General features: G+C 40.2%; 1 protein-coding gene across 3 annotated transcripts in view; it reads left to right on the top strand.

Annotated features, from left to right (window-relative positions):
- The window catches only part of LOC124776687 (probable pseudouridine-5'-phosphatase), a 50,465-nt gene that overhangs the window by 1,924 nt on the left and 23,123 nt on the right, over positions 1 to 25,418 (top strand). For all 3 annotated transcript variants that reach the window (XM_047251788.1, XM_047251789.1, XM_047251787.1), the window contains one exon: positions 7,362 to 7,580. In XM_047251788.1, the coding sequence (XP_047107744.1) occupies positions 7,362 to 7,580 (219 nt within the window). The remainder of the gene's footprint in view (positions 1 to 7,361; positions 7,581 to 25,418) is intronic.

The following is a 25,418-nucleotide window of genomic DNA, read 5'->3' as shown; positions in this document are numbered from 1 at the left end:
CGAATGGAAAAACTAGTAGAAGCCAACCTCGGGGAAGATCAGTTTGGATTCCGTAGAAACACTGGAACACGTGAGGCAATACTGACCTTACGACTTATCTTAGAAGAAAGATTAAGGAAAGGCAAACCTACGTTTCTAGCATTTGTAGACTTAGAGAGAAAGCTTTTGACAATGTTGACTGGAATACTCTCTTTCAAATTCTAAAGGTGGCAGGGGTAAAATACAGGGAGCGAAAGGCTATTTACAATTTGTACAGAAGCCAGATGGCAGTTATAAGAGTCGAGGGACATGAAAGGGAAGCAGTGGTTGGAAAGGGAGTAAGACAGGGTTGTAGCCTCTCCCCGATGTTGTTCAATCTGTATATTGAGCAAGCAGTAAAGGAAACAAAAGAAAAATTCGGAGTAGGTATTAAAATTCATGGAGAAGAAATAAAAACTTTGAGGTTCGCCGATGACATTGTAATTCTGTCAGAGACAGCAAAGGACTTGGAAGAGCAGTTGAATGGAATGGACAGTGTCTTGAAAGGAGGATATAAGATGAACATCAACAAAAGCAAAACAAGGATAATGGAATGTAGTCTAATTAAGTCGGGTGATCCTGAGGGAATTAGATTAGGAAATGAGGCACTTAAAGTAGTAAAGGAGTTTTGCTATTTGGGGAGCAAAATAACTGATGATGGTCGAAGTAGAGAGGATATAAAATGTAGGCTGGCAATGGCAAGGAAAGCGTTTCTGAAGAAGAGAAATTTGTTAACATCCAGTATTGATTTAAGTGTCAGGAAGTCATTTCTGAAAGTATTCGTATGGAGTGTAGCCATGTATGGAAGTGAAACATGGACGATAAATAGTTTGGACAAGAAGAGAATAGAAGCTTTCGAAATGTGGTGCTACAGAAGAATGCTGAAGATTAGATGGGTAGATCACATAACTAATGAGGAAGTATTGAATAGAATTGGGGAGAAGAGAAGTTTGTGGCACAACTTGACCAGAAGAAGGGATCGGTTGGTAGGACATGTTCTGAGGCATCAAGGGATCACCAATTTAGTATTGGAGGGCAGCGCGGAGGGTAAAAATCGTAGGGGGAGACCAAGAGATGAATACACTAAGCAGATTCAGAAGGATGTAGGTTGCAGTAGGTACTGGGAGATGAAAAAGCTTGCACAGGATAGAGTAGCATGGAGAGCTGCATCAAACCAGTCTCAGGACTGAAGACCACAACAACAACACAAGCTATTGTAAGATTGATTGGTATTCAGAAGTGTCCATAAGTGGGCTAGTGTCCAAAACTAGTCTTGACCCTGTGTGTGTGAGTAGCACTAAGCAAGATAGTGATAGTTTGTTGTTAATGTGGTGTAAATATATAGTTTCTGTTATATCCTTGTTTTTTTGTTAGTGTGTACCTTGACTCATTCCTCATCCCTGAAAGTTGCCCTTATTGCTGAGATCTACAGAACTCAAGGAATGCGAATGTGGACATGCTGGAAAAACAGAAGCAGATATGTATTATAAGGAACTGATGCACTAATGATCTTTTCACAGCTGCTGAGTGAAATGGTGCTAAAGGACACTTAAGTAAATATTAATAATAAGACTCAACCTGTTCTCATTTGGAAATAATGCAACACTTATCAAAAATATGCAAAAGTAAACAAGCTTATGTGTGTACAATGAGTGAGTGTAGCTATGTCAGAAGGGACTAGATAGTAAGTATTTGTTTCACACTCAATTAGTGGGATTGGTGTTCAGTTATATTAGAGGTTATATCAGAGGTCTCCAATTGTGGTTGGAAACTAAATGCCTTATCTTTGACAGAACCAGATGCTACATTTTAATTTATAATTTTCACAGTCAAGCTTCCAAAAGGATGATGAATTGCACACAAGAATTTGTTTGTATCAGTGTGGTCAATTAAAGCGATGTCCAGTTTTAGCTCATTATGTTTTTTTTAACCACCTTCCTTTTCAGAATCTTTAAAAGATCAGTCTGTAGTGTCCCATGGTTATCACACCACATTGAGTGATTGATCCTTTACTTTTTCAGTTACTTACAGTTACCTGTTATATTGATATTATGAATTTGTTTCTGCTAAATAAATTCAGATGAATATCATGAAGACTTAAATATTACCAAATATTTATCCGTACAGTGACATCCATGTTGTTGAATGTAAAATCATCAACCTTTTTTTTTTTATCCTAGTGATTACTGGATGTAATACATACCAGCCTGTATTTTCACTGTTGTGTGTTCTGATGGAAGAAGTATCATCTATGTGTGTCTTTCTGTGTTTGTCCAGATGGTCTAATTTTATATTTCAATCACAATTCTCTTAGACTATCGGGTGACAAAGAGTTCTGTGCTGTTGAAGAGGTGATAACTAAATACTAGAACTCTCAGTTTTCATATTCAGAATACAGTCCCCCTCGCTCATAAAACAAGAACCATTACTTCTACTTAGAAAACTTGCTGTGTCAGAAGCCAAATCTTCATCCAGAACACTTGTCAATTCGCTAAAAGGTGTTTGGACCACACACTTTTACTTGTCTCCTAAGCAGAGAGTGCTGGAAGCAGTAGTGTGCAATCAGCTTGTCTGTTATTGGATCCTGAGACAAACTTCCTCCTCCTCCTCCTCCTCCTCATCCCCCCCCCCCCCCCCACACACACACCACCCCTCACCATCTCCCAGAGCAGCCAGCCTTTAGATTATAAAAATAAATGAACATGTTATGGTGCAATGTTTTGCAGAATTGGCACAGAATTTGATGGCAAATTGTTAGAAGGACCAGGTACAGCCTTCTTGCTCATTTTTGAAAATAATATTAATAATCATTAAACATGACATTTTACATGAATCAACACTACTCCCAATGGCTGTTTATTGCAAAGTGCACACTACTGCTGTGTAGCTAAAGTTGACAGGAAGTGTAAACATTCCAGAGCGGCTTTGAGTTAGCCAGTTTGCACCGATCACGGAGGGACTAAGATATGTGCAACCTGTATAGGATGAGATACAGTGTTTGTTTGATGGCTAAACCCAGCTATCCTAAAATGGCTGCCAATTGGGTTGCCCTGTTGCCACTGGAGTGAAAGAAAACTGTGACATCTATTGCCAGTCAGTGTGGGGACATTTCTAGCAAGAACCTTGTGGATGTGCCTGCTTATTTACATAGTGTAGGTGCAATGTAACAGTATGCTGTGGTTAAGCAGTCATTAACGGTAATTGATTTATTATTTGTTTAGTCATCCAGGGTCATCTCAAACTTTTACTGGTCATAATAGAGTGAAAATAAACTGCTCAAGATAAGCATACTCACAGAATATATAAGTGTGTTTTTATGAGGATAGAACATGTGGTTGGCTGTGGCCTTTTAAGAAACCATCCCAGCATTTACCCAAAATGGTTTAGGAAAACCTACATCAGGGTGGCCAGACAGGAAAACTCCTTCCAGAGTCTTCAATGTCAACTGGACAAGAGGTTCGTGCTAGAGATTTTCAGATCTGATGAAACTTAATGGGACTGTTCCACAATGTATTGGATGGTTATGTACAAAGTTACAACTTGATATCTTCTTTGGTTCCATTTGTACAGCATGCTGCAGGTAGGGGTCCCCAAGTTTGCACCATCTACATGCATGCCAACATACCAAGAGAAAAGTCACTAGTTCAAGCCCCACTGCTTTAAACAAAATCAGAGTAAACAAAGATTCCAGTGGTGATACTGCATTCTCGGTTAATGAATTTAAAGCAGATGAAATTCCATTTGTTTCATCTACAATGTTAAGATCCAGGCAGAATGTTGCCTGTATGTATGATAATGGTTGGTGATAGGAAATGTATGTGATTGTTGTTGTTGTTGTTGTTGTTGTTGTTGTTGTTGTTGTTGTTGTGGTGGTGGTGGTGGTGGTGGTGGTGGTCTTCGGTCCAGAGACTGTAGCTCTCTGTGCTAGTCTATCCTGTGCAAGCTCCTTCATTTTCAAGGAACTACTGCAACCTACAGTCTTCTGAATCTGCTTAGTGTGTTAATCTCCTAGTCTCCCTCTAAGTTTTTTATGCTCCATGCTTCCCACCAATACTAAATGGGTGATTCCTTGATGCCTCAGAACGTGTCCTACCAACCGATCCGGTATTATAGTCAAGTTCTGCCACAAATTCCTCTTCTCCCCAATTTGATTCAGTACCACCTCGTTAGTTGCATGATCTACCCATCTAATCTTCAGCATTCTTCTGTAACACCAGATCTCAAAAGCTTCTATTCTGGTCTTGTTTAAACAATTTATCTCCCATCTTTCACATGGCTACATCCCATACAAATACTCTTCAGAAACGACTTCCTGACACTTAAATCTATACTCGATGTTAACAAATTTCTCTTCTTCAGAAAGGCTTTCCTTGTCATTGCCAGTCTACATTTTATATCCTCTCTACTTCGACCATCATCAGTTATTTTGCTCCCCAAATAGCAAAACTCCTTTACTACTTTAACTGTCTCATTTCCTAATCTAATTCGCTCAGCATCACCCAAGTTAACTCGACTACATTCCATTATCGTTGTTTTGCTTTTGTTGATTTTCATCTTCTATCCTCCTTTCAAGACACTGTCCATTCCGTTCAACGGCTCTTCCAAGTCCTTTTCTGTCTCTGACAGAATTACAATGTCATTGGCGAACCTCAAAGTTTTCATTTCTTCTCCATGGATTTTAATACCCACTCCGAATTATTCTTTTGTTTCCTTTACTGCTTGCTCAATATACAGATTGAATAACATCAGGGAGAGACTGTAACCCTGTCTCACTCCCTGCTGAACCACTGCTTCCCTTTCATGCCCCTCGACTCTTATAACTGCCATCTGGTTTCTGTACAAATTGTAAATAGCCTTTCGCTCCCTGTATTTTACCCCTGCCACCTTTAGAATTTGAAAGAGAGTATTCCAGTAAACATTGTCAAAAGCTTTCTCTAAGTCTACAAATGCTAGAAACGTAGGTTTGCCTTTCCTTAATATATTTTCTAAGATATCTCGTAGGGTCAGTATTGCCTCACGTGTTCCAACATTTCTATGGAATTCTAACTGATCTTCCCCAAGGTCGGCTTCTACCAGTTTTTCCATTCGTCTGTAAAGAATTCGTGTTAGTATTTGCAGCTGTGACTTATTAAACTGATAGTTCGGTAATTTTCACATCTGTCAACACCTGCTTTCTTTGGGACTGGAATTATTATATTTTCCTTGAAGTCTGAGGGTATTTCGCCTGTCTCATACATCTTGCTCACCAGATGGTAGAGTTTTGTCAGGACAGGCTCTCCTAAGGCTGTAAGTAGTTCTAATGGAATGTTGTATACTCCCGGGGCCTTGTTTCGACTCAGGTCTTTCAGTGCTGTGTCAAACTCTTCACGCAGTATTATATCCCCCATTTCATCTTCGTCTATATCCTCTTCCATTTACATAATATTGCTCTCAAGTACATCGCCCTTGTATAGACCCTCTATATAATCCTTCCACCTTTCTGCTTTCCCTTCTTTGCTTAGAATTTGGTTTCCATCTGAGCTCTTGATATTCATACAAGTGGTTCTCTTTCCTCGTAAGGTCTCTTTAATTTTCCTGTAGGTAGTATCTATCTTACCCCTAGTGAGATAAGCCTCTACATACTTACATTTGTGCCCTAGCCATCCCTGCTTAGCCATTTTGCACTTCCTGTCTCTCTCATTTTTGAGACGTTTGTATTCCTTTTTGCCTGCTTCATTTACTGCATTTTTATATTTTTTCCTTTCATCAATTAAATTCAATATTTCTTCTGTTACTCAAGGATTTCTACTAGCCCTTGTCTTTTTACCTACTTGATCCTCTGCTGCCTTCACTACTTCATCCCTCAGAGCTAGCCATTCTTCTTCTACGGTATTTCTTTCCCCCGTTCTTGTCAATTGTTCCCTTACGCTCTCCCTGAAACTCTGTACAACCTCTGGTTTAGTCAGTTTATCCAGGTCCCATCTCCTTAAATTCCCATCTTTTTGCAGTTTCTTCAGTTTTAATCTACAGTTCATAACCAATAGATTCTGGTCAGTCCACCTCTGCCCTTGGAAATGTCTTACAATTTAAAACCTGGTTCCTAAATCTCTGCCTTACCATTATGTAATCTCTCTGATACCCTCTAGTATCTCCAGGATCCTTCCATGTGTACAACCTTCTTTTATGATTCTTGAACCAAGTGTTAGCTATGATTAAGTTATACTGTGTGCAAAATTCTACCAGACGGCTTCCTCTTTCATTTCTTACCCCCAATCCATATTCACCTACTATGTTTCCTTCTCTCCCTTTTCCTACTCTCGAATTCCAGTCACCCATGACTATTAAATTTTCTTCTTCTTTCACTGCCTGAATAATTTCTTTTATCTCATCATACATTTCATCAATTTCTTCATATGCAGAAGGAATTATTTATATTTTTCTATCTTTGGTCACAATTTATTTTTAACAAGAATTTGTTGTTAGGACTCCATAAATAAAAGTAAACTTTTAGCGAGTTTGTAATATTTTGATTTATGTTAATTTTGTTGGATTAAGAGACCTTTGACTTCTTGATTCTTATCATTTCTTGAATTTTGGGTGCTACAGTCAGTAGTATTTTTACCATTCAATAAGATATTATTGTCACATAATATGAGAAGTCACTTGCATGCTGACTGTACAGTCTTTGAAGCTTTATTTTTATTATTTTAGAGATTCTTATTAGTCTTGAGACATTATATGCCAGGCTTGTTTCCTCACATCACATGCAGTTTGCATTTGATAACATGTTTAAAGTTTTTTCAAGTTGGAGTTTTATTACAAGACCATGATATCATTTTAACTGTTTTTATTGTAAAATTATACATATACTTTGATCCATGACCCACTTACCTGCTTCTGAGTTACTCCTCAATAGGCTATGTTTGTGACTTTTGTACAGTCCTGATATATTTTTGGCAAATTACAGTAATACACGTAAGAGTAAGGGAACTTGACATTGACTTCAGACGTATTTCCATGCTTTTTTTAACTCTGTTGTGGACTTACACTTCTTGTGTCAGTCAGAGGATACTATAAATGTTCTACCAATGGAAATCATTAATACTACTAGTACAAATAACCATCCGCACATTGGAAGACTGTAATGTAGACAAATCACGTGCTTGTAAGTACGAAACAACACAATACAAATTCTGTCACACCCATTATTATACTACATTGAAATTAAATAATGGTATTTAACTATGAAGCTTCTTTCTCTGCTCTTTGCAGGTACTGTGTTGAGGTGATTTGTATCTTTAATTTTACAGACATATTTTTCTTAATATGTTTTGTTATGTATAAGCTTATTATATTTTCTGCAGATACTGAATCAACATATTTGAAATTATATACGGCTATTGCTGCGAAATATAATAAGGAATACCCATGGTCTGTTCGCATGAAACTAATGGGTACATTGGAAAGAGATTCGGCAAAAATTATGGTTGAAGATCTTGGTTTGCCCATAACAGTGGATGAATTTTTGTCACAACAACATGCTGGTCTTCAGAATGTTCTTCCAGAAGTCGACCTTCTGCCAGGTAGTCATTAGAGCTCTGTACTAATTTAAAATATTATAATGACAAAACCCTGTCTGGAATACTTTCCTGCTCCTCTCCCCATGTAACCTATTTCAGCCAGCCGGTGTGGCCATGCGGTTCTAGGCAATTCAGTCTGAAACCACTTGACTGCTACGGTCGCAGGTTCGAATCCTGCCTCAGGCATGGATGTGTGTGGTGTTTGGTTAGTTAGGTTTAAGTAGTTCTAAGTTCTAGGGGACTGATGACCACAGATGTTAAGTCCCATAGTGCTCAGAGCCATTTGAACCATTTTGAACCTATTTCAGACTGTACTAAGACATCTTCAGATCCAAACAAAAGGAGAAAGAAGAAGAAAGGTCAATTGTGCAAAAATAATAGTCATGTGACACAAGACCAATGAAACCATCAGTGTTAGACAATAACACACTGCACAGCATCCATAGTTTGTGTTTCATTGTATAACTATAAACATTGTTGCCCTACACCCTCAGTGACCAAACAAAAGCACTGTTCCAACAGAAATTTTTGAAATTATGCTTTAAATTTTTTTTAGCTTCTAATAACTTTGTGATGCAGACTGGCAGTCTGTTGTAACGTGTAATACCACTCTCAACATTTCCGTTATAAGGCGCGTAGCAATCTGTCCTTTTCATAATATTGTCATGGCAACAAAGGTGATAGATAAGGTTATGTACTAGTTAGACTTAGCTTATGACATCTCTGCCCATGATGTGACATTCTAAATATACTCCATGCAGACAACAAGAGAAAAGTCTTACCTAACGACAGTCTTAAATTAAATCAACCACAGTGCACTGTGAAAGACTATTCTTGTATACCATGGAAGGCTGTACGCCATGAGCAGGCATTATATGGTGCAATCTGATAATTCAGTCATGGATTTACTGCCTTATTTAATGCGCTTTGCAACAAATGGTGTCCCTCAGGATTAAAAGTAAAGAGAGCCACTGTTTTCTGGTTGCCTGTAGAACTATGTCGGATACATCAACAAAAACAATCATTTTTGGAAAATATAATGGGATAGGTAAAAAATATTACTCACTGAGTTGTGGCAAGAGAAAATGCACATAAAAGTTAAGGAAATGTATAAGCTTTCCAAGTCAGTGACCCTTTATCTGTCAGAAGGATTGAAGGGGCAGGAACAGGGATGAAGGAAAAGGACTGGTAAGGTTCAGAAAATAGGAAGAGTTAATGGAAAAGTCAGCGAGAACACTGTGTCAGAGGAGATCAACCAGACAGGATGAGAAGGAAGGACTGATTAATGGGGAAAATTGGAGAGTTTAAAGGTGGAAAATAGTGTAATAAGCAAGACAAAGCTTACTGAGAAAACTTCATGCAATAGTTAGTAAGAGTGGGAAACGAAGTGCATTATTGTATTGTGTTTGGGGGGGGGGGGGGGGCAGTGGAAGACAGATCAGAAAATAAAAGATGTAGAAAACTAAAAGGGAGTGAAAAGAGGGACAGTTACTAAAAGGAAAGGTTGAAACCAAAGAAATTAATGTAAATTAGGGCCAGATGGGTGGCGAGAACCAAGGACAAGTTGTAACACCAGTTCCCACCTACATAGTTCTGAGAAACTGCTGTTTGGGTGGGGGGGGGGGGAGGGGAGGGGATATCCAGTTTTCATGTGTGGTAAAACGCACCAGCATCATGATTGTCATGTTGCAGATCATGCTCCGCAACAGGATACTGTGTGTTGCCCATGTCACACCCACAATCTATGCCCAGTCATCCTAACTGATAAGTTGGTGGTAATAATACCAATGTAGAAGGCCAAACCATTTTTTTTATGTAACAGCTGGTATATGACGTGTTTTTTCACAGATGATTCTCTGTTTGGTATGCCAGTTGCAGGATTGGTATAGGCGGTGGTAGGAGGGTGCATAGGGCAAGTCCTACAGTGGAGACACTCACAAGGGTAGGAGCCATAGAGTAGGACTTACGAATCATTGAGTCTGACCAGTATGTTGTGGAGTTTGACAGGGGCACGGGAGGATGATGTAACGGAAAGCTATGCTAGGTATGGTAGGCAAAATGTCATACAGAGTAGACCTCATTTCAGGGCATAATTTTAGGAAGTCATAGCATTGTCGAAGTAGCTAATTAATACATTCAAGACCAGGATAGTATTCAGATAGTACCGAATAGCAAGAGGTGTTCTCCCAAATTATTTTTTGGAGGGATCAGTAGCACCAGGTTTTAATGCGATGCCTGGAAAATCTGCCTTTGAACTAAGCTGGTAGGGTAATTTTGTCTGGTGAAGGTTAATGTGAGAATGGGGGCGTATTGCTGTAAAAGGTTTGCATCTGAACAAATGTGTTTGCCTTAAATGCCTGCTGTATGGCAGGGAAAGGATGGCATCAAAGATGTCATCGATGTCGCTAACCAGGGGCTGAAGGCTAATGGGTCCCAGAAAAGCCATCTCCAAGCAACCCATTAAAACGTTTCCATGGGAAAGGAGCCATTCTTGTTTCCGGTTGTGCCTCGGTTCTATTTATATGTCTGTTTCTCAAAGGTAAAGTAATTGTTCATAAGTAAAAAGATAATGAAGGTGAGCAAGAAGGACATCATAGGTTTTTGATCAGTTGGGCACTGGTTGAGATAATGTTCAACAGCAGATGGACAATGTACATGGTGAATATGGTATAGAGTGGTGACAAGCAAGGTGTGTGGTGAGAGTGGAGTGGGCACAGATTTCAGATGATATAGGAAATGGTTGTTGTCTGTAACATAGGAGGGGAGGCTTCAGGCTGTTCATTGCAGGTGTTGATCAGCTAAGGCAGATATTCATTCAGTGGTGCTTTGAAGCCAGCAACTATGAGGCAGCTAGAGTGATTGGTTTATGGGTCTTAAGAATAAGGTAAAAGGTGGGAGTATGTGGTTTGGGTGGGATAAGAAGTAATATGGACCTGAGATTTTACGGAGGAACTGTAGGTCACTTTTTATCACATGGATGAGATCTTGATGGCAGATGCTGTATGTAGAATTGTCAGAAACCTTGTATACACACGTACTTATATACTCCTGCTGGTCAAGAACCACAGTCTTAGATCCCTTGTCCACTGCGAGAATGATGATGGATTCATCAGTTTTTAGGGAACGAAGAGTCTGGAGTTCTGCAGAGGACAGTTTAGGGTAATATTGCAGGGACCTGAGAAAGGGTTGTGAAACAGTGCTGGATATTGGGACTTCTTGGAAAGCTGGGAAGGGATGATTCTGAGGTGGTGGTGCTATATCAAGTAGGGCTTTTGGCTGGAACTGGTCAAGGCAGAGTTCAGTGTCAGGTTTGCTGTTGAAAAAGTTTTGACATTGGGTCCCAAAGTGATAATTTCCAGTTGACAAGACATATGAAGGAAACTAGGTCCTTAACCAAAGCAGCTTGATTAAATGCAGGTTTGTGGCAGGAGGGGAGAGGGCCTTAGATCAGAGGTTTAGAACACTGTACTGCTATGACTGGTTCTTGTGATCACTAGTTACCACAGCTCAGGGAGGCACGGCACTTGTGAAGGCTGGGAGATGTTAAGAAGGTTGACCAAGCTTGGTTTGTTGGAGAGAAGTGGTGGTTGATGGTGCAGCTGTTCATGGAGCTGTTGAGGGGCAAGAATGGAAACACCACTTTTGAGGTCTAGGAAAACGTACATAGCTTCTTTAGGTGAAGCCTGGCATGTTGTTGCAGTTTGAAGTTGGCTTGGTGGATGATACTTTCCAAATAAATATGAGGGGCAGATGATTGCAGGATTTTGTAGGAGAGAAGTCTTATGGAGAGGAAATTGGCAGATGAATCATGTAAGTCACTGATGAGGCAGGTAAGTGCAAGATACTGCCATATTTGAAACTGTGAAAGGTGCTAGTGTAGAGTGCATTTATATCCAGAAACAGGAACTTTCAGTATGAGGCCTTTTGGGGTAACTCCCAGGGAACAAGCGGGTTTCAAGTCAAGTCAAGGTCTGGATATAATATGTGATGATATTCATCACGATGGGTTTTAGGAAGCACCAAAAGAGAGATGGAAGAAGAGAGCCTTGCTGCTAGGTAGTAGCTGTGGGAGGTTAACATTGCAGTGGGCGTTGTGATCACTGAGTTGAGCGGGCTCCTGCTGACTGTGTTGAAATACCATACAAATGCAGCGCCTGTTGCTACAGTTGGGAGATGAGGATATACTAGACATGGTCTACATCTGAATAGGAGAGACTAAGATAGGTTGGCTGAGCTTCTTGCAGAAAAATGTACAGAGGGCTACCATCACAAAAAGCAAGATCCCTGTGGTTAGTGATGTCGTAGGGGTACCTTTTGCATGTAAGAATCAGGATTCAGCAGCCTGATGTAAAAGAAGTCAGAATAACAGTAGAGATTCACAAAATACTTAAGAATGCACAGAAAAGTAAGGTTAACTTATATCATTAGAATACAAGAGGATTGAATAATAAAGTAGAAAACTTCTTGCCCGTTTTGAAAATTTAATGAGCTCTCAAAATATAAGACATCCTGTGCCTATCAGAGCACCACGTGACCACATGGTTAGTTTAGATATAGCGGCATACTAATGAAGAACTACTATGGGAAAACGAGGAGGTGTTACCTATACTAAGACAGAACACAAGTTCAACATTGAGACCAGTAGATTTTGTAGTGATCAGCATGTAGAAGTTTGTGCTTGTGAATTAATACTGGAAAAGTAGTTCTTTTAATTGTAATTGTAGGTAGGTCCCCACAGGGAAATTTTGAACTATTTATCAGGATGTGGATTCCTTACTGTGTTCAATGTCTGACACCAGCAAGTAGTTAAGAGTTCGTGGTGACTTCAATGTAGATTTTCTTCAGGATAGTAACAGGAAAATAAATCCAGGTAAATGTTAGTAGGACTCATACACCAAGGGTTCTGAACAAACTTAATATTGCTACAAACTTAATTATGTATATAGATTGTTCATTCATCCTGGGAATCTAGAATCTTGATAATTATTGCCTGTTATTGGTACTGATACAGGAAAGGTATAAGTCTACTCTTTTCTAAGAAAAAGTTATCTTAAGAGGAGAACAGACAGACAGTTGGATAATAAATAACAAACAAAATGCTTTTTGCGTAATACAATTACAAATTTTTAAATTTTTCCTTTGCTTACTCAGTGAAACTTTGCTTCTTGCCAAATATGATGATTCTAGGTGAATGGGAAATACCATGTAAGTTTTGATGAGTGAGTTTGCGACTATCAAAATACATGATGTAAATGACTGTCTTTTGATTGCACTGGCTTGCAGGCTTATATTTATTACATTACCAAGGGACTATAGAGTTTGGTATGCAACAAAAATTTAAAAGTTTCATCATGATACATCTACTCATTCCTGAGAAAAAGGGTTTTTAAGAGTCAGACAGACAGACAGACAGACAGACGGACGGACGTCAAAGTGATCCTATAAGGGTTCTGTTTTTACCGTTTGAGGTAAGGAGCCCTAACGATCTGGGAACCTTATTTAGATCCTACAAATTCCAGCTCAGCTATTGACCTTCCAACAAGGGCGGATAAAGAAAGTAGAACTGTAATTGACAATGATTTCTTTGGTGAAGCTCTGAACAAGAAAATAACTGTTTACCCAGTAACAAATGCTCTCTCTGACCATAATTCACAGCTATTTACGATTAATAAGATGCCTTACAGTGTGGATACTGCTATGTGGAAATCGGTTAGAATAATTAACAACTCTGGGACAAGTGTTCGTATGAATAGTTTACAGCAGATGACCTGGAATGAAATTTATAGTGAACCAAATGCTAACATTAAATTTTATATTTTTCATGATAAAAATTCATATCAATATTTGGAAATAGCATTCTGCAGACGCTAATCAAGAAAGATGGAAACAGCCATATGAAAAAACAATGGATCACTTTAGGGATTAAAGTATGTTTTGAAAGAAAAAGGGAAATTATCTGTTGGCAAGAATGATTAGAGATGCTGCAGTAGTTGCACACTACAAAAAGTATTCAAAACTACTAACAAAAGCTTTAAAAAAGTTAGTAATTCTGGCAACAGACTTATGGCTGTATGGAATGTACTGAAATGAGAGACAGGATAACCAGCCACAGAATAGCATAACATCTCTATTGAACTGAATGGAAGGGTTGTAAATGATGAGTTACAGTTAGCAAATGTATTTAATAATCTTTTCTTAAATATAGTCGAAAGTACAGGGACAAACAGTTCAAGTAAAATATCACGCCAGTGTGTTGAAAAAGCAAATCCCATAAAACTTAAACATATGAATACATCACGAACTACTTCTCCTGAAATTAAGAAAATTGTATATTCTCTCTGTTGTGACTCGCCGATCTTTCAAAGTGCCGCCGCGCAGTTACGCGCGTCCTCTATATGCGGCGCTGCCTGCCAGCCATGCAGCAGCCGCGCCACCTAAGCGGCCAAGCAGCCAGCGGCCGTCAGACTTGAACTCAGTGCTGATTTGAATGTTACCATGTTCACATGTCTTGCTTTGTCAACTTGCTCTGTGACTTACATGTGTTGTGTCGTTTTTGAAATATGTGTGTTCAACTTGACATTGTAACAATTGGCGACGAGGTAGTGGATTTTTCCTTTTCATCGTTGACCTACCAGGTTTCCATGGCTACTTCAGAGCAACTATTGCAAGGTCTCATTGAACAGCAAACGCTTCTCATATCGGCGATTCGCGATTTCGTCGCGGCATCCATTGTGGGCCATTTCTCGTCGTTTTATATACCTCCTTTTCCTCCTTACGACGAGACGGTGGAAGACTGGTCTGATTACGAAAAACGTCTTCGACAGCACTTCTTGGCTTTTCATGTCACGGACGAACAAACATGTAAGTCTCTGTTCCTTTCATGGATTTCATCTCAAATGCATCGATTGTTGTCGCAATTGGCTCCTTTGAAAGATCCTGCGTCTTTGTCCTTTGCTGAAATGTGCTCACTTCTGTCCGTATATTTTCATGAGCAAATGCATGTGGTAGCCTCTCGTGTTGCCTTTTATCGTTGTCAAAAACAACCGAATCAATGCTATCGCGCTTGGGCTGCTGTGCTTCATGGCCTCAGTCGAAAGTGTCAATTTGTTACTGACGTTCACAAAGAGTCCTACGCAGATTCCATGGTATGCGATGCTATTATCCGGTTGGCACCCGACAAAGATGTGAGGCAATGTGCCCTTCAGTTGGCAAATCTGATTCTAGATGAAGTTCCATCCATCGCGCAATCTTTAGAAATTTCTCGCACAGCAGGAGCGCAAATAGAGGCGTGGGGTGATGTCGGGGAAATACAATCTCTGTGCGCTGTTGACGACGTGTGCGGCATGTCCCCGCCGTCCAACGTGGCCGCAGTACGCTCCCACGCGCAGCCTTGGCCTAACCGTAAACAACCCTCTCAGAAACTGCAGCAAAACCCCCGGCAACTTCCTTCATGTCCGCGGTGTTTTACGAAACATTCACGCGAGGATTGTCCCCAACGTTGGGCCATGTGTCACAATTGCAAAAAGAAGGGTCATGTGTCTTCCGTTTGCAAATCCGACCGCATACATGATGTTCATGACTGTGACACTGATTCTGCTTCTGAGATGCCTGTCAGTTGCACTTCTTCCCTTTCAGGGAAGTTATTCCTCACAGTCCAAATCCTTGGTCGGGATGTTTGCATGCAGGTGGATACTGGTTCTGCTGCCACTATCATTAATTCTCAGACGTATCTTCAGTTGGGTTCTCCAATCCTATCACCTGTCACTCGGCATTTACGGACGTACAATAAACAGAAGATTTCTCTCTTTGGAAAATTTAATGCTGAGGTATCTTACAAATCCGTCGTTCGCACTGTTCCCATATTTGTGGCTGACCAGAGTAAAGCAGAAAATCTTTGGTTTCGATGCCTTTCGCCTTTTTTTGTTCTCCATAGATGACTCTGTCGATATCATCTCTGATGCTATTCCTTATGCTCAACTGGATTCCTTGTCGACGACATTTTCGTCCCTTTTTTTCTCCTGGGTTAGGCCATGCAAATGACTTTAAAGCTCATATCGCGCTCAAACCCACTGCTCGGCCTAAGTTTTTTCGGGCTGGGCCCATTCCTGTGGCCCTTCATGATCGGGTAAAACGGGAGCTGGATCGTCTCACTACTTCAGGGGTCTTGCTTCCTGTCACTTCCAGTGAGTGGTCCTCTCCTGTCGTCATCGTCGTTGCTAAGCCCAATGGTGATATTTGTCTCTATGGCGATTTTAAAGCCACTGTAAATGCGCACTGCCTCATCGACACTGACCCTATGCTCCGACCTGAAGAATTGTTGCTGGAGGCCAGTATTTTTCTGAAATTGGCCTGTCAGAAGCTTATCATCAACTTCCTCTCGACGCTGCTTCCCGGCAGTTTCTTGTCCTTAACACGCCTTTCGGCCTCTATCAATAACAACAATTGCCATTCGGGGTTGCCAGCGCCCCTGCTCTCTTTCAGCGATTCTTGGAATGATTATTGCTCTCTGTTCCTGTGTGTATCAATTACATGGACGACATTGTTGTCACTAGCTCCAACACTGAAGAACATCTTCAGAATCTCCGCACACTTTTTCATGTCTTACAGACTGCCGGTCTCAAGTGTAATCTTCAGAAATCACAATTTTTTCAGGCATCTATCACATACTTGGGGTTCCGGCTCTCTCGGGATGGTATTCGACCGCGTCAGCAAACTGTCGCTGCAATCGATGCCCTTCCTCGCCCTACATCTGTTAAGGAACTGCAGGCCTTCTTGGAGAAAATAACATACTAACACAGGTTTTTACTGTCTGCTTCTTCGGTTGCTCAGCCGTTGCATCGCCTGTTGCATAAAAACGTGCCTTTTCACAGGTCCGCGTCACGCGATGTGGCTTTCCAGAAATTGAAGACTATGCTGAAACAGGCCCCGTGCCTGGCTACTTATCAACCTGGCCAGCATCTTGTTCTTGCCAGGGACGCCTCTCAATACGGGGTTGGTGCAGTCCTTGCGCACCGTTCTTCTGCTGGGTTATTGCTTATGCCTCCAAAACGCTCATGGATGCCCAATGAAAATATTCTCAAATTGAAAATGAAGCTTTGGCCATTATTTATGCTCTTCATAAGTTTGGTGTTTTTCTTTATGGATCCAAATTTCATCTTGGTACAGACCACAAACCACTTGTTTCCTAGTTTCATCCATCAACGTCGCTTCCCGACGAGTCTGCACACCGCTTCCAGCATTGGGCTCTTTACTTGTCTCGTTTCAATTATGAGATTCATTTCCATCCGACGGCTCACCATGCAAATGCTGATGCACTGTGTCGCCTTCCCATGGGTCCTGATCTGGCATTCAATAGGGACGAACTTTTGTGTTTCCACCTGGATGTTGCTGAGCAGCGGGTTGTGGACGGGTTCTCCATCACCGGGGACCGGCTGGCGGCTGCTACGGGTTCTGACCCTACCCTCTCCCGGGTTTTACGCTGTATTCAGAAGGGTTGGCCAGATCGCCCGCCCGCTAAGACTTCTGATCCGTTGCGGAACTACTACACTTAGCGCTACCGCCTCACGGCTAAGGATGGTGTTATCCTCCTTTCCACTGAAAATGTTTCGCCGCGTGTTGTGGTACCTGCGTCTTTGCGTGCTTCGGTCTTGCGCCTCCTTCACCAAGGGCACTGGGGTGTCTCTCGCACAAAACCTCTGGCACGCCGTCATGTGTACTGGCCCGGCATCGACTCTGAAATCGCACACATGGCCGCTGCCTGCGGCCCTTGTGCGTCACAGGCCGCCGCCCCGAAGTCATCTTTGTCACTGTGGCCTTCGCCTGAGAAGCCCTGGGAGCGCATTCATGCTGACTTCACGGGACCATTTTTAGGTACTTATTGGCTACTCATAATTGACGCCTACTCTAACTTTCCTTTCATTGTCCGTTGCAATTCACCTAGCACCGCGGTGACCACAAGTGCTCTCACCTGCATTTTCTCTTTGGAACGCCTTCCCTCTACTCTTGTTACTGATAGTGGTCTGCAATTTGCCTCTTCCGAATTTGCGGATTTTTGTGCTCGTCACGGTGTCATGTATGTCACGGCCCCTCCGTTCCATCCACAATCAAACGGTGAGGTTGAACGATTGGTCCGCACATTTAAGGCTCAGATGAAGACACTCCTGACTTCTTCTGCTGCTGATGATGATGCGCTTCTCCAATTTCTGGCTTCTTACCATTTCACCCCCATGGGCGACCGCAATCCGGCTGATCTCTTACATGGCCAACAGCCCCGCACGCTACTTCATCTTCTGCGGCCTTCCACCTCACGGCTGTGGGTGCCTTCGCTTGGCCGGTTCACCGCCGGCGACCTTGTATGTGTACGGGGATATGGCAGGTGGCCAAAATGGAGTCTGAGCAGCATCTTACAAGACCGTGGTTAATGCCTGTATGAAATCCAGTCTGACACGGGTGTTGCAGTGCGTCATTCAGACCAGCTTCGGTCTCGTGTGCCTGGAACGCCTGTTCCTAATGGCACTACACCACCTTCGACTCTCCCTGATGCTCGGGATCTTGGCATCTCTCATTACTCACAATGCAGCCCTCTCACCGTCATCTCGGTGCCAGCACAAGAATGTCCGCCACCAGGAGACGTGCCCATGCAGGAACCGGGTGACCATCCTCTGTCAGAGCAACTCTACTCGCCGCCTCCTCCTACGGACGCTGACACACCATCCATGTCTCCTGTTATATCAACCGGACTTGCCACAATGGGCAGATTGGTGCACAGGGCCCTAGCAGATTCGACCCCTACGTCTCCTTTCATCTCGGCCCTTTATCATCGGGGACACTTCCGTCCGTATGGGAAGCCACCTCCTCGAGACTTTACGGCCAATCAGACAACACCTATGGACGTTAGCAATCTACAGGCCAACTCCATCAAGACCAGTGGAAAAAATTCAAAAGGGGGGAAAAGTGTTGTGACTCGCTGATCTTTCAAAGTGCCGCCTCGCAGTTACGCGCATCCTCTATATGTGGCGCTACCTGCCAGCCATGCAGCAGCCGCGCCACCTAAGCGGCCAAGCAGCCAGCAGCTGCTAGATTTGGACTCAGTGCTGATTTGAATGTTATGTTGTTCACATGTCTTGCTTTGTCAACTTGCTCTGTGATTTACATGTGTTGTGTCGTTTCTGAAATATGTGTTCAACTTGACATTATAACACTCTCAAAAATAAAAGCTCATATGGTTTTTATGGTATTTCCAATAGAGTACTAAGATTTGTTGCAAACCCCTTTTGAAGAAAGGTGGTAGAAAAGACGTTAATAACTACTGACTTGCTTCACTTTTGACATAATTTTCCAAAATTTTTGCTATGAAAGCCCATATCAATGTGGGCCTTCGGCTCTGAGAGCCCGTATCAATGATGCTTCATTGAATGATTCGCATGGTGACACTTCTTGATGGCCCACCATTGAAATCCGCAGCAATTTGCATAAGGGTTGCACTTCTGTCACATTAAACAATTCTCTTCAGTCGTTGTTGGTCCTGTTCTTGCAGGATCTTTTGGAGATTTGATGTTGTACTGGATTCCTGATATTCATGGTATGCTTGTGAAATGTCATACGGAAAAATCCCCACTTCAAATCTACCTCGGAGATGCTGTCTCCCATCACTCACGCGCCGACGATAACACCACATACAAACTCACTTAAATCTTGATATCCTTCCATTGTAGCAGCAGTAACTGATCTTACAACTGTGCCAGACATTTGTTGTCTTACATAGACGTTGCCAACCTCTGGACCGTGTTCTGTCTGTTTAAATATCTCTGTATTCGAATACGCATGCCTATACCAGTTTCTTTGGCACTTCAGTGTTTTGTGTTATCTGCTGCATGCTTCAGTACCTTTGGTATATGGTTTCTTTGACAGCCTGTTAATCATAACTCTTGAAACATTTTGTTGAGTTATGTGAACATTTCTGTAATGTGTGTTGAATATTACCAAGCTAAAAAGAGTGAACAAGTATTTATATCACAACAAAGACACTATTGTAGCTTTTGTCTTACTCTGTCTATTGCTGGCCGACTCCTCCCCGACCTAACTTTACCATGATTTTTTTCTTACACATCTCTGGAACACTCAAAATCACCTGAGTTTACTTGTAAGTGATATGTACATTTGAAACATTGTTTCGTCCGCATTTCGTAGTTTCCATGGCATGACACAAACTCAGTCTTGCAGCTGAAGTTATAATACACATACATACATACATACATGTGTGGTGCCTGAGATAAATTATGCAATGTACTGCTCCAGGGATTTTAACTGGAAACATTTATTGGCAGACCCAGATTAATTCTCTGCACTGCTACCCTATCAATCACTCTAAAAAAAGATCACCAGACTCACATGGGCCTGTGGGATATGGTTAAACTTCTCACAACTCCAAAATCAATAATTAAAAGCCCTTTAGCTATCCAACTTCTTTCAGGAAATTTCCAAGATCCAACAACTGAACTGGAAATTATATGTTCATCTACATCCAACAGGACACTAACAACTCTCACCAATATCATCACAACAATGAAACAGTAATGAAGTTCAAAGTCAATAGGGAAAGAGTCACCCAAAACATCACTCTTGTTTTAGTGCAGAAACGAATGAAATTTATTTATGTTAATTAACTCTAGCCAAGTTTGTTCCTTTTATTCAATAGCATCTCCAGCTAGCTAATGACTCCATACTCTACACTGAGATATCGCCTTTTACCGAACAAACTGATACCCACTGATCCTGAACAGAATTCTTTGCCTGTACAAGGAAATGCATTTTGGAATGCGTTATAGACTTTCCATATTTCACAAGTAACCTCATTGATCGCAGATCATCGTACACCCCAGACCTACTGTAACTACTCTAAATAACAAACTCCACCACACAGGGCTCTTGACTTGTTGCCTCAGTCCCATGAGGGCTGATTCTCTGCTTTCACCAATTCCAAAACCTCTCCACAAAATTATTTAACTTGTAAGCCTTTCATGTAGTTAAAATCTGGAGCAGAATGTAGGCATTTCTGTTGGCCATTTCCAACAAACACCAATAGAACTCAGTAAAGAGCAGCTACTGGCTGTGACTTTCCCCATTTATTTCCCAAAGGCTCTGAGGAAACATTGACGGAACTCACTCACCCTGGGAAACAATTTGTTTTGCTCCGACCACTATCCATTTAGGATGATAAGGGGAAAATCGGCCATTATCTTCAGGATGAGCAGTACTTACCTTCCCCCTGAAAGCAGAAAATGGCTGTGGTGACCACAGTATCACACGAGACTAATACTACCCAGATGTGGCCAAAAATGAGATTTTAAACATTATGCTGTGAGAAAATTACTTAACATGATGGACTATCGTTACTGTAATACCAAATGCTCATGAGCACAATAACAATAATAATAATAATAATAATAATAATAATAATAATAATAATAATAATAATACACAGTCCCTGATACACTTACACAAGGAATAACTTATCTGAAACCTAAAGATCAAGCAGACACAGCAAACCCAGCAAAATATCGCCCCATAGCATGCCTACCAACAATATACAAAATATTAACTTCAGTCATTACACAGAAATTAATGACACACACAACACACAACAAAGTTATAAATGAAGAACAAAAAGGCTGCTGCAAAGGAGCACGAGGATGTAAAGAGTAACTGATAATAGATGCAGAGGTGACATATCAAGCTAAAACTAAACACAGGTCGCTACACTACGCATACATTGATTACCAAAAAGCTTTTGATAGTGTACCCCACTCATGGTAACTACAAATATTGGAAGTATACAAAGTAGATCCTAAATTAATACAGTTCCTAAACATAGTAATGAAAAATTGGAAAACCACACTTAACATCCAAACAATTTCAAATAATATCACATCACAGCCAATACAGATTAAGCGTGGAATATACCAAGGAGATTCATTAAGTCCTTTCTGGTTCTGCCTTGCTCTGAACCCACTATCCAACATGCTAAATAATACAAATTGTGGGTATAATATTACTGGAACATACCAACACAAAATCACACATTTGCTATACATGGATGATCTAAAACTACTGGCAGCAACAAATCAACAGCTCAACCAATTACTAAAGATAACAGAAGTATTCAGCAATGATATAAATATGGCTTTTGGAACAGACAAATGTAAGAAAAATAGCATTGTCAAGGGAAAACACACTAAACAAGAAAATTACATATTGGATAACCACAGCGACTGCATAGAAGCGATGGAAAAAACAGATGCCTATAAATATCTAGGATACAGACAAAAAATAGGAATAATACAAATATTAAAGAAGAACTAAAAGAAAAATATAGACAAAGACTAACAAAAATACTGAAAACAGAATTGACAGCAAGAAACAAGACAAAGCTATAAATACTTATGCTATACCAATATTGACCTACTCATTTGGAGTAGTGAAATGGAGTAACACAGACCTAGAAGCACTCAATACACTTACACGATCACAATGCCACAAATATAGAATACATCCCATACATTCAGCAACAGAAAGATTCACATTAAGCAGAAAGGAATTATCTACCTGTCTATGGACAGGTAGATAATTTAAGAAAATTCTTTATAGAACAAGCAGAAACTAGCAAAATACACAAAGCAATCACTCATATAAATACATTGGCTACACCATTAAAATTTCATAACCACTTCTACAAACCTTTAGATCATATAACATCAACAGATACAAAGAAAGTAAATTGGAAAAAGAAAACACTACATGGCAAGCACCCGCATCATCTAACACAGTCACACATTGTTCAAGACACATCCAACATGTGGCTAAGAAAAGGCAATATATACAGTGAGACGGAAGGATTCATGATTGCAATACAGGATCAAACAATAAACACCAGATATTACAGCAAGCATATTATTAAAGATCCCAATACCACAACAGATAAATGCAGACTTTGCAAACAACAAATAGAAACAGTAGATCACATCACAAGCGGATGTACAATACTAGCAAATACAGAATACACCAGAAGACATGACAATGTAGCAAAAATAATACATCAACAACTTGCCATACAACATAAACTAATAAAGCAACACGTCCCCACATACAAGTATGCACCACAAAATGTACTGGAGAATAATGAATACAAATTATACTGGAACAGAACCATTATAACAGATAAAACAACACCACATAACAAACCTGACATCATACTCACCAATAAAAAGAAGAAATTAACACAACTAATCGAAATATCCATATCCAATACAACAAATATACAAAAGAAAACAGGAGAAAAAATTGAAAATACATCCAACTTGCTGAGGAAGTCAAGGACATGTGGCCATCAGGATAAAGTTGACATTATACCAATTATACTATCAACTACAGGAGTCATACCACACAATATCCACCAATACATCAACACAATAAAGCTACATCCAAACGTATATATACAACTACAGAAATCTGAAATTATTGATACATGTTCAATTACCCGAAAGTTCCTAAATGCAATGTAACATATACCGTACAGTTAAAAGGAAGTCACGCTTGATCAAGGTCCGCGTCACTTTCCATTTTTAACCAGACATAACATCTGAGAAAGGAAAGAAATTGTAATAATAATAATAATGATAATAACAGTAATGATAGTAACAATAGTACCTCTCTGTGCTGTGCATATTGCATTATTAACTTGTTATATACTCAGTTTAATTTCTTGATCAGATGATAAATATTCTACTTGATCTTATCTGATAATGCAGATGCATACAAACTTTGTCAGTCTTCATTAGCTCCGTGAAAGTCAGCTTCAGTTCCATAGCTACATTTGTAGTTGTTCAGAGTCTGATATCTCCTAAAACTATGCTTTATTTGCTTTCATGTAAAACTATTTGATATAAGCCATTTATGAATATAATTTATTATATTCACAATTGCATCATATGTGAAGTTTAGCCCCTGTTCATGATGATCGTTTAATTCGCAAACATGTACCCTTAGGAATAACTAAACAAATTTTTGGGCGAAGTGTTGTGCACTTATCTACATTAAGAACAAGAATAGTTATAACAGCCTGACAGATTTTTGGGCAAGGTGCTGTGCATGTGTAAACTATCCAAACAAGAACAACTGTAACAGTCTGACAAATGCTCTGAAAATTGTTAAGTGAATTGTGTTGTCTAATTGGTATGTGTGACAGGTCTAATTCAGATTTTATTTTGAGAACCAATAAGCAGACAAATCATAATTATTCTAGTGTTATTATTATTATTATTATTATTTTGACTGATTCATTTTTACACTGATAGTTCATGTTATAAGCGAGTAGAACATGAGGCCCAGTGGTTGAATCTTAACTGATGCTGTACTTAATACTTTTCTTTACCTGTGTCTATTATTGAAACCTGTGCTTCATGTAAGTTCCAGATGATGCCACATTACAAGGTCAGTTCAAAAAATTCTGGAACACTTTCCACAAAATTTTTCTACTCTTCTCTTTCACTTATTGTGCACTGGCTCATTTTAAATACTCACCTCCACAATTGATACAACACTCCCACTGCTGTTCCAACTTCTGGAAGCAGTCTTGGTACGCCTCTTCATCTGCGGATTTTCTTTTATCTTGCCTGTCATTGCAAATCTTCGTACTTTCAATAGAGTTTTCAACATCGGAAATAGAAAAAACTCCTGCAGGAACAAGGTCTGGAGAGCATGGAGAATAAGACAGCACAGTGATTTCGTTTTTTGTGCAATAAGCTAATCTTGATTCATGAGCTGTGCGACAACCTTGGCAGCAACATGATGCATTCCAGATGCTGTGTCAGGATATCATGACATGATCCAACTGAAATGTTACATTCTTCTGTGTTCTTTCGGACAGTCAGCCTTCAATTGGCATGCACAATTTCATCGACTTTACTGACATGAGCATTGTTGCTAGACATCAAAAGGCATCCTGAACAAGGTTCATCTTGAACTTCTGTCCGGCCATTTTTAAACTTCGTGAACACTTCGTAACACTGAGTGAGTACAGCTTAAGCACTCTTCATCATAGGCTTCCTGCATCATTTTGTGTGTGTCTGTAAAGCCTTTATTGACTTTCATGCAAAATTTAATGCTCCTTTAACTCTGCCATCTCGAAATTCCCGAAGTGTGTGTTACAATGCTCAATACAGCACTAAACAATAACTAACAGACATACAACAGGGAAACTTGAGGCAGTCACACATTAAACACAGGCGTGTGCAGGTATGCCAACCACATTTTGCTCCAGCACATCATTGGCACGAAATTACAGATGTTCTGGAATTTTTTGAACAGACTTTGAATGTGAGATCTCTATTTATCTTTAAAAACGATTGTGGTTTAAGTCGGAAGCACTCGCAAACCTACATGAAAATGCCCTTTGAAAGGATGTTGTTGTTTAATTTACCTTAGAAAAATTTTAATATGGCTAAAAATGGGTTGTTCTGAAGCTCCTCCTTCATGAAACTGAGATTGTGACATGTTTACCCAGCCATCACATTCTGTTAATCTCATAATGCAGGAGAGCCTTCCTGGATGTGCAGTGAGTCAAATTATTCATTAACAGACAAAAGCTGGCATTGCACTCAATTTCTATTAAGCACACGATCAATAAATTATGACTACTGCTGATCTACTTTCATAAATAATTACTTTGTACTTATTAGGAGTACAGAAACTGTTTTGGAAAAGAAGTGACTCCTCATCCTCTTCTTCTACTCAGCTGCTGTTTTTTTCTATTTTATAACTGCACTGCTTTCAGGGACTACTATC

Source organism: Schistocerca piceifrons, chromosome 2, assembly GCF_021461385.2.
Source record: "Schistocerca piceifrons isolate TAMUIC-IGC-003096 chromosome 2, iqSchPice1.1, whole genome shotgun sequence".
Classification (NCBI taxonomy): Eukaryota; Metazoa; Arthropoda; class Insecta; order Orthoptera; family Acrididae; genus Schistocerca; species Schistocerca piceifrons.
Note: the sequence above shows the minus strand (reverse complement) of the source record. Positions and strands in the feature narration are given on the sequence as shown.